Genomic DNA, 15,112 nt, shown 5'->3' with positions numbered 1-15,112 from the left:
CACACAAATGCTTCAGGCTGTATTTAATTGTGTATTACAGCCTGATCAAGCAGACAAGGGACCTAGTTTGCCACTAAATGACTCGTTCAAAACAACTGGGAACTTGGAAATGTCCGACTTCGGTGCGGTTAAAACGACTGGGAACTTGGGCATCTTTCTAGAACTGTTGTCTTTCCAACCAGATGATCACTTGTCATGATGTGACCTTGTTCCGCCACCCACAGGTTATTTCCAGTTGTCTTGAAATAACCAGAATATTCAACCCCTCGGGTTGATATTGTAGGATCGGATTCTTTTACAAGTCGGGAGAAGACAGACACAGTATTCCAGATAAATTGAGAAGCAAATAACGATGCTCTGGCCCGGAGAGGGGAGCCAGTACGTTATTTTATAGCTCTATGGTTCAAGGGGCTGTTAGAACAGAGTCAGTAGGGTCATGGACCTTAACATAATTCAACTAACCCGTTACGTTAATTCTCATAACTTCCTGTATAAATTCTCCTAACCTGCTACGAAACGTAAAAGTACCTTAATTTGACAAAAACAGAATACCTTCTAGCCATGACCAGTCAGTAATCAGACGCAGGCATCAAGGATCATCAATAATCGATTGCCAAGACTTAAGGTCACGCCATAAATACATTTTCTCCACGTCTTTCAGAAAGCACGGAAGTTGATTACGACACAATGACATAAGAGGATTTAGCTAGCGATTAATAAAATGCAATTTCACAATATACACTGCTCGAATATTAGAATGCGCGAGTCAACCGGCTTGCTGTCTAAACACGTCGGTAATCGTTATACGCACCCATTCTTTGACAAATGCGTTTATCAAGAAGGCCATTTTCACAAGGCAATGGCATCCAGATTTTCTTGAGCGGGTTTTGAGTTAGTTCCCGCGGCGTTGCAGCGTTTGATGGTCTTGCTTCCATTCCGACTACCACGGAGGACATGGTGGCCTCTGCTACTGTGGCGCGGAGCCTTGCTTCTGTTGGAGCGTTACAGGAGATCTGTCTCGCGTCAGTGCTGTTTGATGAGGTCTGCTGGTGGTTGGCATAATGGACTGAGGAACCATTATGGTATGTGCCTACCATAATCTCTCAAAAATACGCGCATATATTTGCTCTGATATAATGAAGTAACGCTGTTGCAAGTAAGCATCAGAGTTGCCATTAACAAAATGCAATTACATTTTCCATCTTCCAAGTTTATACTGGGATTAATGGCGCACTACTCAACGTCATTATTCCCCTATGCATCGATGGTATTATTGTATCAAGCTACAAGCACGGACAATGAATAATTAATTGAGCCTGTAAAAACAACCTATCCGTGTAGGCCTGTTATTTATTTACATTTTTATAAACTGATATGTAGTTATTACGGTAAACAGACTACAACGTAACGCAACCTTTAAATACACCAACCCTCTCCTCTGGGACCACCAGACGTTCCACATTTACATGCACACCAATATCCCTTTATTATTCGGACTACTCAAGTATTCAGTTGAGTTGACGCATAAAACATCATATACCGTTTAGAATAACCCATCATTGTCATCAACCCCTTGACTAATTGAGTCAGGTATGCTTGTTTAGCACGAACACAAATGTGCAACGTCGTGGTCCCCGCGGAGAACTGGGGTAAAGACAGCTTCAGGTTGGATATTCGCCTGTAGTTTTCCTTACATCCACCAACAGCAGTTAGGGACCGTCAACATATTTACAAATCTCATTTTTCAAATGTCAATAGCTCTTCAGTCATTACTCCTAAAACGTTCAACACTGGTTGGAGCTAACCCAATGGCGTAGACACATTGCACCCTTTTTTTGTCGATTTACATCTCGCACTATTTTAAATAATTTACATTTCAATAGCTCTTTGGTCATATGACCTACTGTCTTCAAACAAGGTTCAGAATGTGCACTGACTACCCTTATGTAGTCAGTAGACTATAGTTATTCCATTGTACTGGAGCTAATACATATTAACATTTTCCATTCATATGTATAATAATTTATGACATACTGTGAAACTTTTGGCTGCTGGCTCTGTCACTTTCAGACATGCACAGAGCAGACTGAAAGGGGATGGGTAGCTCTTGAAATGAAATGGGATGGGTAGCTCTTGACTTGAACCCCAGGGGTTCTCTGTAAAGAGAGAGTCATCCAAAAGGCACACACACCACTTGACTTCCAATTTGCACCCTTGACCTGTATGCAATTCTCTCCTGATTGGTCCCCGTGGTGCTTAGTCAATGGGAACTCCATTGCCGGCCCCATCCTAAAGTTCTTACACAGTCTGACTAAAGTGCCAGAGGTATGAGGAGAGACATCCTCCTTTGTATTTATGGGAACAAATATTTTATATAACAAAACGCTCTACATTTATTCACTCTGTGATAGGGTTGGATCCTATATGCTATTTTTCTCCTGTAAATGGTTCAGTGCCTATAATTTAAGCTGTGTGTAGAATAGGGCATAAAAGGAAATGACCTATACTAGATTATAGTGATAAGGAAATCAGCATTCAGTTTTGGCCTATGTATTCATTAGCCTATAACTAAATCAGAATTCCATTAGGTTTATATTTTAAAAAGAGAATACTTCAAAATGAGATGATCCTGCTATGGAAGACAACTGGGTGGACATAAAGTGGAAAGGAGGGGAAATAACTCACACCATGCAGCAGGACACCTTCAGCTGCGGGGTCTTTGTAATGCAGGTTTGATAGTTAGATTTTCAATAATGAATGGTTAGCTGTTGTGACAATTTGGTCAAAAACATTTTTTGGGGGGGTGTAGATGGCCAAGGAAGTTGTACAGAACTTCCCCAAAATCCACTCCCAAATTTTTCTAATTGAACCTTTAACCAGGTACACTAGTTGAGAACAAGTTCTCATTTGCAACCTGGCCAAAATAAAAGCAGTTCGACACATACAAAGTTACACATGAAAAAAAAGTCAAATACAGTAGAAAAAGTCTATATACAGTATGTACAAATGAGGTAGGATAAGGGAGGTAAAGCAATAAATAGGCCATGGTGGCGAAGTAATTACAATATAGCAGTTAAACACTGGAATGGTAGATGTGTAGAAGATGAATGTGCAAGTAGAGATACTGGGGTACAAAGGAGCAAGATAAATAAATAAATACAGTATGGGTATGGGCTATTTACAGATGGGCTATATGCAGTGATCGGTGAGATGCTCTGACAGCTGGTGCTTAAAGCTAGTGAGGGAGATGAGTCTCCAGCTTCAGTGATTTTTGCAGTTCGTTCCAGTCATTGGCAGCAGAGAACTGGAAGGGAAGGCAGCATTGATGTGGGGTGACCAGTGAGATATACCTGGCGGGGCTTTACCTAGCAGAGACTTGTGGGTTTGGCGACGAGTATGAAGCGAGGGCCAGCCAACGAGAGCGTACAGGTCACAGTGATGGGTAGTATATGGGGCTTTGGTGACAAAATGAATGGCACTGTGATAGCCTCCAACACTACTCAACAAATTGGATGCAGTCTATTTAGTAAATGATATCGCCGAAGTTGAGGATTGGTAGGATGGTCAGTTTTACGAGGGTATGTTTGGCAGCATGAGTGAAGGATGCTTTGTTGCGAAATAGGAAGCCGGTTCTAGATTTAATTTTGGATTGGAGATGTTTAGTGCAAGTCTGGAAGGAGAGTTTACAGTCTAACCAGACACCTAGGTATTTGTAGTTCTCCACATATTCATATAGAGGTGGATCAGAGAATCACCAGCAGCAAGAGCGACATCATTGATGTATACAGAGAAGAGAGTCGGCTCAAGAATTGAACCCTGTGGCACCCCCATAGAGACTGACAGTGGTCCGGACAAAAGACCCTCTGATTTGACACACTGAACTCTATCAGAGAAGTAGTTGGTGAACCAGGCGAGGCAAACATTTGAGAAATATTGATATAGCTAGAATCCCTCACAAAAACACATGGAACTGCGAAAATAAATGGCTGAGGATATACAAAAAAAATGTCTGGTATGTAATGACATTTAATTCAAAGTAAATGTAAATGCTTTATTTTTATGTAGTTGTGTAGGACAGCCATATGTTCAGTTCATGCCTATGATTTCAGAGTTCAACAAGGCCAACACCTGCTTCATGTGTGCCACTGATAAAGAACCTGGATGAGGCCCAAAGACTGACTGGGTTAGTAACTTTATTTAACCTGTTTATAATATTTTGACAAGTGACAAATGTATTATATAACAAAGGATGGCCAATGTCATACTGCATTGATATTATTTATAACGTGTTACTTTTTGTTTTAGATTGAATGTTATGCATGACAACAGTGGTTCCATGTGCTGTGTCTAGGAATGAAGACAAGAGTTCAGAGTGAAGAACACAAACTGGAAGTGATGTCTTTGTTGTTGAAAATGTATGCTATACCCAATCCACACTGAAGAGGCTCGGAAATGTACATCAACCAGGGATAAAGAGAAAGTGAACACTGAAATGTTTTGTACTTATTTGAAGTGAAGTGTCTGACATATTGTAGACTTTTAATCTTTTCCAACTTCTGTTTAATTTGTCAACATCCCATTTTTCTTCATTGATTTTCTGGCCACCATTACTGCGCTTACATGTTCAGTATTTGTATTGACCAGCAAACCCACCTTACTCTCCATCCCGGCTTTGGACAATTAATAAAACATGACTCGTACTTTGTGCTTTTATGGTTGATATTAACGATGAGAGACAGATAATCTCCTTTCTCCTATTGTGTACCACTGTTAAATAAATATTTTTTTTTTAAGGAAAAATATGTACTTATAATAATAATAATAATTGGTAGTTCTAGATAAATATTAAATAAAAGGGTTAACACTGGACTGAACCCCCTAAATTGTCAAACTAATATTAATGTAACAACAATATAGAAGATACATGACTAGAGGTTATGTAATATGGGTGTATATCCACTGCATGCTTAGGTGTGTAATTGACATGACCAAGGAGCTATTGAAATGTAAAATTATGAAAAATGTACATTACACTGCGTGATTTTACAGTACACAAACAAGTGTGCAATATATAAGGCTAGTCTGTGAACATTCTGAAGTTTGTTTGAGTCCAGCAGGTCACATGACCAATGAGCTATTGAAGTTTTAAATTCTGAAAAATGAATGTAAAATCGAGTGATATGAAAATGGACAAACTAAAGGGTGTGCAATACATAAGGGTAGTCAGTGGACATTATGCACCTTGTTTGAAGTCATTAGGTCACATGACCAAAGACCTATTGAAATTCAAATGTAAAAAAAAGTTTGTACTTTGTTTACGCTCCATAACTAATTCAACTAGGAATACAAAATGCAGCTCACATTTCCACATGTTTATTAGCTTTGGAAAGTGAATCAATGTCCAAATCGTGGCTTATTTAGAGTCTGTGGCGCAAGCGGTTTGAAAGCGTGAATATCTGTAGAATATCCAACTTGAAACTGTCTACCTTGGTTTGCAGTGAGGGGTTTAAGCAGGTGTGTAGTGCTATGGCAAAAACGTGCACCCCTTTGGTCCCCAAGACCTGGATTAACAAACACAGATAGAATCCATGGATTCTATCTTTGGGTGGTCTATTTCTATGAGATAGATTCTAGGCTACTACAGACACAGTAAAGGAAGGTTGAGATGCTACCAAGATATACAAGGGCTCTAAAATACATAGATATTAGGGTGGAAAACAAATATGGGGGCACCATGTTGGTCAGAAAGAGATATATAAACACTTTAAAAAAATCCAAAACACTGTTCTAATCACAATGAAGAGAATTATTAATACGCTGATATGTAAATTGTAATGCTTGCATGACCCGAGGATACCAACAGATTCAGTAATTGTGAAGAACTTTGATCTCAGTTCCAAACAAAAAGGATGCACCCAAAGATTAGTATACCCTTTAATCTGTGGCACCCCTCTGCAATACAGGTAGTGTTTTTCTTGTTCATAAGATGGCAGCATTGGGCTAGCTAGGCTTAAGCCTTTGAAGAATGTGGTCCTTCTGTAGCTCAGTTGGTAGAGCATGGCGCTTGTAACGCCAGGGTAGTGGGTTCATTCCCCGGGACCACCCATACGTAGAATGTATGCACACATGACTGTAAGTCGCTTTGGATAAAAGCGTCGGCTAAATGGCATATATTATTATTATTATTATTATTATATATAAGAATTAATAATACATTAAACTGGATGGTGGATCAGAAAACTTGGTGATAATACACAATAACCAATGCGTGCACAATGTTCAGAAGTGGACACATAGTGGATACACCTCATAGTGATTATAATTGGCACCCAAGGGTCATAACAGTGATGAATATGATTGAGGTAGGCAGTGCCACAACAACCAACCGCAGGATCAAGCAACTTCTCTAAAAGTTCATACTTCTTCAATTTCAAAAATGTCATGTTCCTTTTCCATTTAAACCTGCTCATGTTGCATTTTCTGACCACATTATTCTCTGGTATTGCAATGCCCTTGTCTTGTGCTATGGTAACCATGTTTACAAATGCCATTGCAATCCCTTGGAAGAACACCAGTGTTGGTAAAAAAAAAAAAAAAAATGAAAGCACAACTGACCACTGAGTTAATAGTTTTGGAGCGATGGCTGCTGTAAACATATTAGTTACTGTGATACAAGCCACATTGAATTTGGCTATAAGTAACAATTTACATTAGCTAATTACAGTGGGGAGAACAAGTATTTGATAACCTGCAAAATTGGCAGTGTTTCCTACTTACAAAGCATGTAGAGGTCTGTAATTTTTATCATAGGTACACTTTAACGGTGAGAGACGGAATCTAAAACAAAAATCCAGAAAATCACATTGTATGACTTTTAAGTAATTAATTTGCATTTTATTGCATGACCTAAGTATTTGATCACCTACCAACCAGTAAGAATTTCAGCTCTCACAGACCTGTTAGTTTTTCCTTTAAGATGCCCTCCTGTTCTCCACTCATTACCTGTATTAACTGCACCTGTTTGAACTCGTTACCTGTATAAAAAGACACATGTCCACACACTCAAACAGACTCCAACCTCTCCACAATGGCCAAGACCAGAGAGCTGTGTAAGGACGTCAGGGATACAATTGTAGACCTGCACAAGGCTGGGATGGGCTACAGGACAATTAAAAATATATATATATTTCACCTTTATTTAAGTCAATAACACAGTAGAAAAAAAGGGGAGTCTATATACAATGTGTGCAAAAGGCATGAGGAGGTAGGGGAATAATTACAATATTGCAGATTAACACTGGAGTGATAAATGATCAGATGATCATGTACAGGTAGCGATATTGGTGTGCAAAGAGCAGAAAAGTAAATAAATAAAAACTGTGGGGATGAGGTAGGTGAAGATGGGTGGGCTATTTACCAATAGATTATGTACAGCTGCAGCGATCGGTTAGCTGCTCAGATAGCTGATGTTTGAAGTTGGTGAGGGAGATAAAAGTCTCCAACTTCAGCGATTTTTGCAATTCGTTCCAGTCACAGGCGGCAGAGTACTGGAACGAAAGGCGGCCGAATGAGGTGTTGGCTTTAGGGATGATCAGTGTGATACACCTGCTGGAGCGCGTGCTACGGATGGGTGTTGCCATCGTGACCAGTGAACTGAGATAAGGCGGAGCTTTACCTAGCATGGCCTTGTAGATGACCTGGAGCCAGTGGATCTGGCGACGAATATGTAGTGAGGGCCAGCCGACTAGAACATACAAGTCGCAGTGGTGGGTAGTATAAGGTGCTTTAGTGACATGGCACTGTGATAAACTGCATCCAGTTTGCTGAGTAGAGTGTTGGAAGCGATTTTGTAGATGACATCGCCGAAGTCGAGGATCGGTAGGATAGTCAGTTTTACTAGGGTAAGCTTGGCCGTCTCTTGATTTGATTTTCGATTGGAGATGTTTGATATGGGTCTGGAAGGAGAGTTTGCTGTCTAGCCAGACACCTAGGTACTTATAGGTGTCCACATATTCAAGGTCGGAACCATCCAGTGTGGTGATGCAAGTCGGGCATGCGGGTGCAGGCAGCGAGCGGTTGAAAAGCATGCATTTGGTTTTACTAGCGTTTAAGAGCAGTTGGAGGCCACGGAAGGAGTGTTGTATGGCATTGAAGCTCATTTGGAGGTTAGATCGCACAGTGTCCAATGACGGGCCGAGAGTATATAGAATGGTGTCGTCTGCGTAGAGGTGGATCAGGGAATCGCCCGCAGCAAGACCAACATCATTGATATATACAGAGAAAAGAGTCGGCCAGAGAATTGAACCCTGTGGCACCCCCATAGAGAATGCCAGAGGACCGGACAGCATGCCCTCCGATTTGACACACTGAACTCTGTCTGCAAAGTAATTGGTGAACCAGGCAAGGCAGTCATCCAAAAAAACGAGGCTACTGAGTCTGCCGATAAGAATCTGGTGATTGACAGAGTCGAAAGCCTTGGCAAGGTTGATGAAGACGGCTGCACAGTACTGTCTTTTATCGATGGCGGTTATGATGTCGTTTAGTACCTTGAGTGTGGCTGAGGTGCACCCGTGACCGGCTCGGAAACCAGATTGCATAGCGGAGAAGGTACGGTGGGATTCGAGATGGTCAGTGACCTGTTTGTTGACTTGGCTTTCGAAGACAGATGGGCAGGGCAGAATGGATATAGGTCTGTAACAGTTTGGGTCCTGGGTGTCTCCCCCTTTGAAGAGGGGGATGACTGCAGCAGCTTTCCAATCCTTGGGGATCTCAGACGATATGAAAGAGAGGTTGAACAGGCTGGTAATAGGGGTTGCGACAATGGCGGCGGAGCAGCTTGGTGAGAAGGCAACAACTGTTGGCGCAATTATTAGAAAATGGAAGAAGTTCAAGATGACGGTCAATCACCCTCGGTCTGGGGCTCCATGCACGATCTCACCTCGTGGGGCATCAATGATCATGAGGAAGGTGAGGGATCAGCCCAGAACTACACAACAGGACCTGGTCAATGACCTGAAGAGAGCTGGAACCACAGTCTCAAAGAAAACCATTAGTAACACACTACGCCGTCATGGATTAAAATCCTGCAGCGCACGCAAGGTCCCCCTGCTCAAGCCAGCACATGTCCAGGTCCGCCTGAAGTTTGCCAATGACCATCTGGATGATCCAGAGGAGGAATGGGAGAAGGTCATGTGGACAAAAATAGAGCTTTCTGGTATCAACTCCACCTATCGTGTTTGGGGGAAGAAGGATGAGTACAACCCCAAGAACACCATCCCAACCGTGAAGCATGGAGGTGGAAACGTCATTCTTTGGGGATGCTTGTCTTCAAAGGGGACAGGACGACTGCACCGTATTGAGGGGAGGATGGATGGGGCCATGCATCGTGAGATCTTGGCCAACAACCTCCTTCCCTCAGTAAGAGCATTGAAGATGGGTCGTGGCTGGGTCTTCCAGCATGACAACGACCCAAAACACACAGCCAGGGCAACTAAGGAGTGGCTCCGTAAGAAGCATCTCAAGGTCCTGGAGTGGCCTAGCCAATCTCCAGACCGGAACCCAATAGAACATCTTTGGAGGGAGCTGAAAGTCCGTATTGCCCAGCGACAGCCCCAAAAGCTGAAGGATCTGGAGAAGGTATGTATGGAGGAGTGGGCCAAAATCCCTGCTGCAGTGTGTGCAAACCTGGTCAAGAACTACAGGAAACATATGATCTCTAATTGCAAACAAAGGTTTCTGTACCAAATATTACATTCTGCTTTTCTGATGTATCAAATACTTATGTCATGCAAATTAATTACTTAAATCATACAATGTGACTTTCTGGATTTTTGTTTTAGATTCCGTCCTTCACAGTTTACCTGTGTGTACCTATGATAAAAATTACAGACCTCTACATGCTTTGCAAGTAGGAAAACCTGCAAAATCGGCTGTGTATCAAATACTTGTTCTCCCCACTGTATATTGACAATGTTTTAACCATTTCTAAGTCTAAGAAGATAAATCTATTTTGAGCAAATCAAGTTGTGGCTCCTTTTAGGTGAACACATTCACTCAAATGTTGTCTAAGCATTACAGGCATCTTCTCTCAAATGCCCTGACTGGCTGTGATAGGTACGTTTATAATACATGCCTTCTGTTTATGCAATAGACCATGGTTAGTGGGAAGGAAGAGTAAGCATTTCAGATTTCAAAAGAATGACTGTCCTAAAAAAAAAACTTAAACTACGGCATCCCTGTAAACAACTTGCCATGTCAAAGCGTGAGACAGGTTGCTACTCAGACTGTCCACTATGACAACAAATAAACGCACAGTAAATACTGTGGAGGTTTTTACATGGCCTTCTTATGGATACTGCATGTGCCTTACACACTAAATGCAGCTCTGCTACCCTTGTTGAGCAAATGACATTCAAACCTGCCCTGAAAGACTTTTGCCATTTTAGAATGATTGTGTGTGCATGCTGTAGTTGTATTTACATTATCTAACCAGTCCAACCTGATAAATCTTATTTGTCAGCATCAATCTGGTTTAGAACAGGTTTTGACTTCCAACAGTAAGCTTTAGCCAATACGTAAATTCCTTGATGTCTCAACCTGCCAGGTAGGCTTCCTGGCAAGCCCACCTGTCATTCATAATCAGAGTCACACCATTGGCTTAGCAGTGCCCTATGAGAAACGGAAGCAGTGAAAACACAGTTTGTACCAAGTTGACAGTCTTGCATTTGGTGCAGTTGTAACTCCACAGTGAGGCGGTTTTCCAGGACATATGTGAGGATATAATGCAAGGACCTTCTACACTACATTGTATCATGAACAGAAAGTGGGTCTAACACAACCCTTCCCACATCTCAGCTGTGATACACACCGAGTATACCAAACATTAGGAACACTTTCCTAATATTGAGTAACACCCATGAAAAATCCAGTAGCGTTGCAGTTCTTGACCCAAACCAGTGCGCCTGGCACCTACCCGGTTCAAAGGCACTTACATATTTTGTCTAGCCCATTCACTCTTTGAATAACACACATACACAATCCATGTCTCAATAGTCTCAAGGTTTAACAATCCTTCTTTAACCTGTGTCCTCTCCATCTACACGGATTGAAGTGGAATTAACAAGTGGCATATCAGGGATCATAGCTTTCATCTGGTCAGTCAATGTCATGGAAAGAGCAGGTGTCGTTAATGTTTTGTACACTCAGTGTAGAAGCCACATGACGTAATAACATGGGGAAACTCACTAGCCTACAAATGCCAATGGGTATCAGTATCCTAGCATGTCTATCGTTGCCATAGAATATATTCATCATAGCCGTTCCTCAAAATTCAGTTTACATTGCTTTTCATGAAACAGATTCCAAAGTGGGTGGTTCAAATGTATAAACTATTTTGCATAAATTCAGCACGGTCATTTCAAATCGGCCACAATAACCTCATGCATGATATTACATTATACCCTTCCTCAGGGAACCACCAGTAGCCTAATCCTGTTAGGCTATAGAAATGAATTGTCAAGCTTTGACCATATATTGCAAGCTACATTTACACTGCATCCTATGAACCTACCGCGTTTTGTGTTGAATAAATGGACGTGTAGGCTACGCATCAGTTGTAGGTCAGCTTCGAATTAAATAGCTGCTTATGGGCAATATATAACATATGTCAGTGTGGTAATTTGTCGTGGATGTCAGTCTTCAAAACAGATTGTATTATCGTCACTCTAAGGTATTTCTTCAGCGTCAAAACAACACACCGCCTATGACATTGGCACTTGTTAACGTCTTCCGCAGAGCCGATACTTCGTTATTCACAGCCCAGTTTTGGTCGAATGGATGCATTCATATATTGAACCTTGATATCTAAAGTCCAAATTCCTTACCCGTCTGATCCAGATTCTGCGTGCTTTTGGAACGACTGCAGCCTCTCATCCTCCGTGTTTAGTTCTGATGTAGCCTACGTTGAAGCTCAGAGGTTGGTTGTGGTGTGTGTGCGTCTGATGAGTGCGGGGCAATCACACTGACTGAAACATGGTGCAGCCAGTTGAGGTCTACTTGAGGTCTACTTGAGCTCAACTTGAGCTGTGTGATGAAATTGTTGACTATTTATGCACACACTCACTTCTGCTGAATTACTTCAGGGTGATTGAAGGCTGACCATTCAGTTTCTCAAGAAAGATGACTAACATGTTGATACTTATTTTTCACTATTGTGTTTCAGTTTATGCCACGATTTCAAATGAGATCAAAGACAGTCAGGTATGAGTCTAAGACAGGTCACTGATGCTGTGTAGCCTACTCAATATACACTACATGACCAAAAGTATGTGGACACCTGCTTGTGGAACTTCTCATTCCAAAATCATGGGCATTAAAATGGAGTTGGTCCCCCCTTTGCTGCTATAACAGCTTCCACTCTTCTCGGAAGGCTTTTCACTAGATGTTGGAACAGTGCTGCAGGGACTTGCTTCCATTCAGCCACAAGAGCATTAGTGAGGTCAGGCACCGATGTTGGGCGATTAGGCCTGGCTCGCAATTGGCTCTCCAATTCATCCCAAAGGTGTTCGATGGGGTTGAGGTCAGGGCTCTGTGCAGGCATTCAAGCTCTTCTACACTTATCTCGACAAACCATTTCGGTATACAACTCGCTTTGTGAACGGGGCCATTGTCATGCTGAAACAGGAAAGGGCCTTCCCCAAACTGTTGCCACAAAGTTGGAAGCGCAAAATCGTCTAGAATGTCATTGAATGCTGTAGCGTTAAGATTTCCCTTCACTGGAACTAAGGGGCCTAGACCGAACCAGGAAAAATAGCCCCAGACCATTATTCTTTCTCCACCAAACTTTGCAGTTGACACTATACATTGGGGCAGGTAGCATTCTCTTGGCATCCGCCAAAACCGGTGCCAAGTTGAAATTCACAGAGCTCTTCAGTAAGGCCATTCTACTGCCAATGTTTGTCTATGGAGATTGCATGGCTGTGTGCTTAAGTTTATACACCTGTCGGTAACGGGTGTGGCTTAACTAGCCGAATCCACTAATTTTAAACGGTGTCCACATACTTCTGTAAATATTGTGTACATGTTGCAGACTATATATAGACTGAGATATAGGCTAAGGACTTCAAGGGAGTCCAAGAACACATGTATTGAAGTTTCCCCTGGGAGATTTAGTTTACCATAGTAGGAATCTGAATTAAAATATTCTCAGTGCAATAAAACTGAAAGTTGAACTGCTGTAAACCTAATCTGAACTGCTTTGTGATTTACATGGCCCATTGGTTTAGTAGCGACCCTAACTGAGCTATATGGGTTAAGTGGACACACGCACACGCACACACACACACACCTAACAATGTGACCCAGTTGCCCAGCAGAGATAACAGTGCAGCATGTGACCCGTCTATGTAGACTGAAAGCTATTTCAGTTGCTCTAATGATACCCTTATCACCACTGCCTTGATAATGGCACTAATTGTCAAGCACAGGATGTTATGTATTGTCTCTACTCAACAATAATATTGGAGTAAATGCATTGTGACAAATGAAGAGAAAGGGATGAGGGAAAGATAAAGACAGTTAAATGAAACCAGTGTTGGGGAGGAAAATGTGATGAGAAAGATGTGATGAGAAAGAGTGAGAGAGACAGAATTGCTGGTTATGTATGTGCAACCTGGACTCAGGGGTAGACGTAAGATAGTAAATGTAAATGTGTAACACTCCAAATTGTATCATATGTTACGTTTAGTATGGTATGCATTAATTTGTGGATGTCCATCATCAATTTTGTATGATATGTTATGAATTACAATTCGTATGATATGTTACAAATTGCAATTCGTAAAATGTTACGAATTCCAATTCGTACAATATGTTACGAATTTGCAAACTGTATGATATTTTAGGAATTCCAATTTGTTGTGGCTAACGTTAGCTAGGTGGCTAACGTTAGCTAGGTGGCTAACGTTAGCTAGGTGGCTAACGCCAACATTAGCTAGATGGTTAACATTAGTTAGGCTTGGGGTTAAGGTTAGGGTTAAGATTAGGGTTAAGGTTAGGAGTTAGGTCAAAGGGTTAAGGTTAGGGTTAGCTAACATGCTTAGTAGTTACAAAGTAGCTAAAGCGTAGTAAGTAGCTGCAAAGTTGATAAAATGCTAAAGCTAGATGTTCACAATCCAATGTTTCAAGTTTCTTGCAGACAGGCCATGCGTAGCTAATGTGATTTATAGGATATTTATTTTGATTAAGACATTTTCTACCTGCAGGCTGCAATGTTTTTATTTGTTGGCTTTATGTATGATATGTTTATCCTACATAGTTGGCAATGACAATAGAAATTACTTTTGGAATTTTGATTAACCACATGATAATGATATTGAGATACAAAGATTTTATTATAAATTAAATTAAATCATAACTGGTATGCAGATTGGTAGAAATGGTAAGATAAATTGACACTCCAAATTGAAAAGGTTGCCGATCAGTGGTGTAGACTATTACCGGCAACTTCAGGAGCTAAGGTCATCAGCAAGGGGGAGGATAGGGAACAGGTTTTTTTCTTCAGGTTAGGCTATGAGGCTATGTTGATCTCTGGCTCTCTCTTGAGTCATTTGTGTGTCATAATAATGCTATTAATCACAGTGTGCTTAAAGCCTAAAACAAGCTAATTAGCCTATATACAGTATAGGCCACTTGATTTTATTAAAATACATAGGGTGTGTCTATATACTGTAGTGAAAAATACACCTTTTAACATTTCGACCAATAGATTGGTTGAAAAAACAGGCGACTCTCGGTCGACCAAGATTATGTTTAGTCGGGAACAGCCCTAGTCTCACGTAACCACACCAAACATAACATACCATACTAATTTCAGTGCCCTGGATTTACGTCTACTATTTTATGCCTAGTCTATGGCTGGTAAGTGAGCACAAGATAGAGGGGTGGATAAATTAGGGGGTCATCATAATGCCAGAGAGGTAAAGAAAGCTAGAGTAAAAGGCCGATGGGAAGAGAGTGAGAAAGTTAGAAGAGGAAAGAACAACAGACAGAGAGAAAGAGAAATAAAGATCACTGTGCATTAGAATGGCTTGACTCCTGTTCCTCACCACATTCT

At 41.3% G+C, this 15,112-nt stretch overlaps 1 protein-coding gene and 1 long non-coding RNA gene across 4 annotated transcripts in view; one reads left to right on the top strand and one right to left on the bottom strand.

Moving 5' to 3' along the window:
* LOC118400143 (6-phosphofructo-2-kinase/fructose-2,6-bisphosphatase 4-like) overlaps nt 1-12,057 on the bottom strand; it is a 28,998-nt gene extending 16,941 nt beyond the window's left edge. For 2 of the 3 annotated variants that reach the window (XM_035796674.2, XM_035796673.2), the window contains exon 1: nt 812-1,112. In XM_035796674.2, coding sequence (XP_035652567.1) covers nt 812-1,097 — 286 coding nt within the window. In that variant the 5' untranslated portion in view covers nt 1,098-1,112. Of the gene's footprint in view, nt 1-811; nt 1,113-11,882 lie in introns of those variants that run through there. The other variant, XM_035796675.2, reaches the window with a different exon arrangement.
* Nucleotides 944-4,722, top strand: LOC118400144 (uncharacterized). Its single transcript, XR_004828973.2, has 3 exons — nt 944-1,082; nt 4,110-4,183; nt 4,352-4,722. It is a non-coding gene; the product is annotated as an uncharacterized LOC118400144 (long non-coding RNA).
* Nucleotides 12,058-15,112: the final 3,055 nt, after the last annotated feature.

The sequence above is a fragment of the Oncorhynchus keta genome, chromosome 21 (genome assembly GCF_023373465.1).
Source record: "Oncorhynchus keta strain PuntledgeMale-10-30-2019 chromosome 21, Oket_V2, whole genome shotgun sequence".
In the NCBI taxonomy this organism is placed as follows: Eukaryota; Metazoa; Chordata; class Actinopteri; order Salmoniformes; family Salmonidae; genus Oncorhynchus; species Oncorhynchus keta.
The sequence above is the reverse complement of the archived record's forward strand: the minus strand, read 5'-3'. Positions and strand labels throughout refer to the sequence as shown.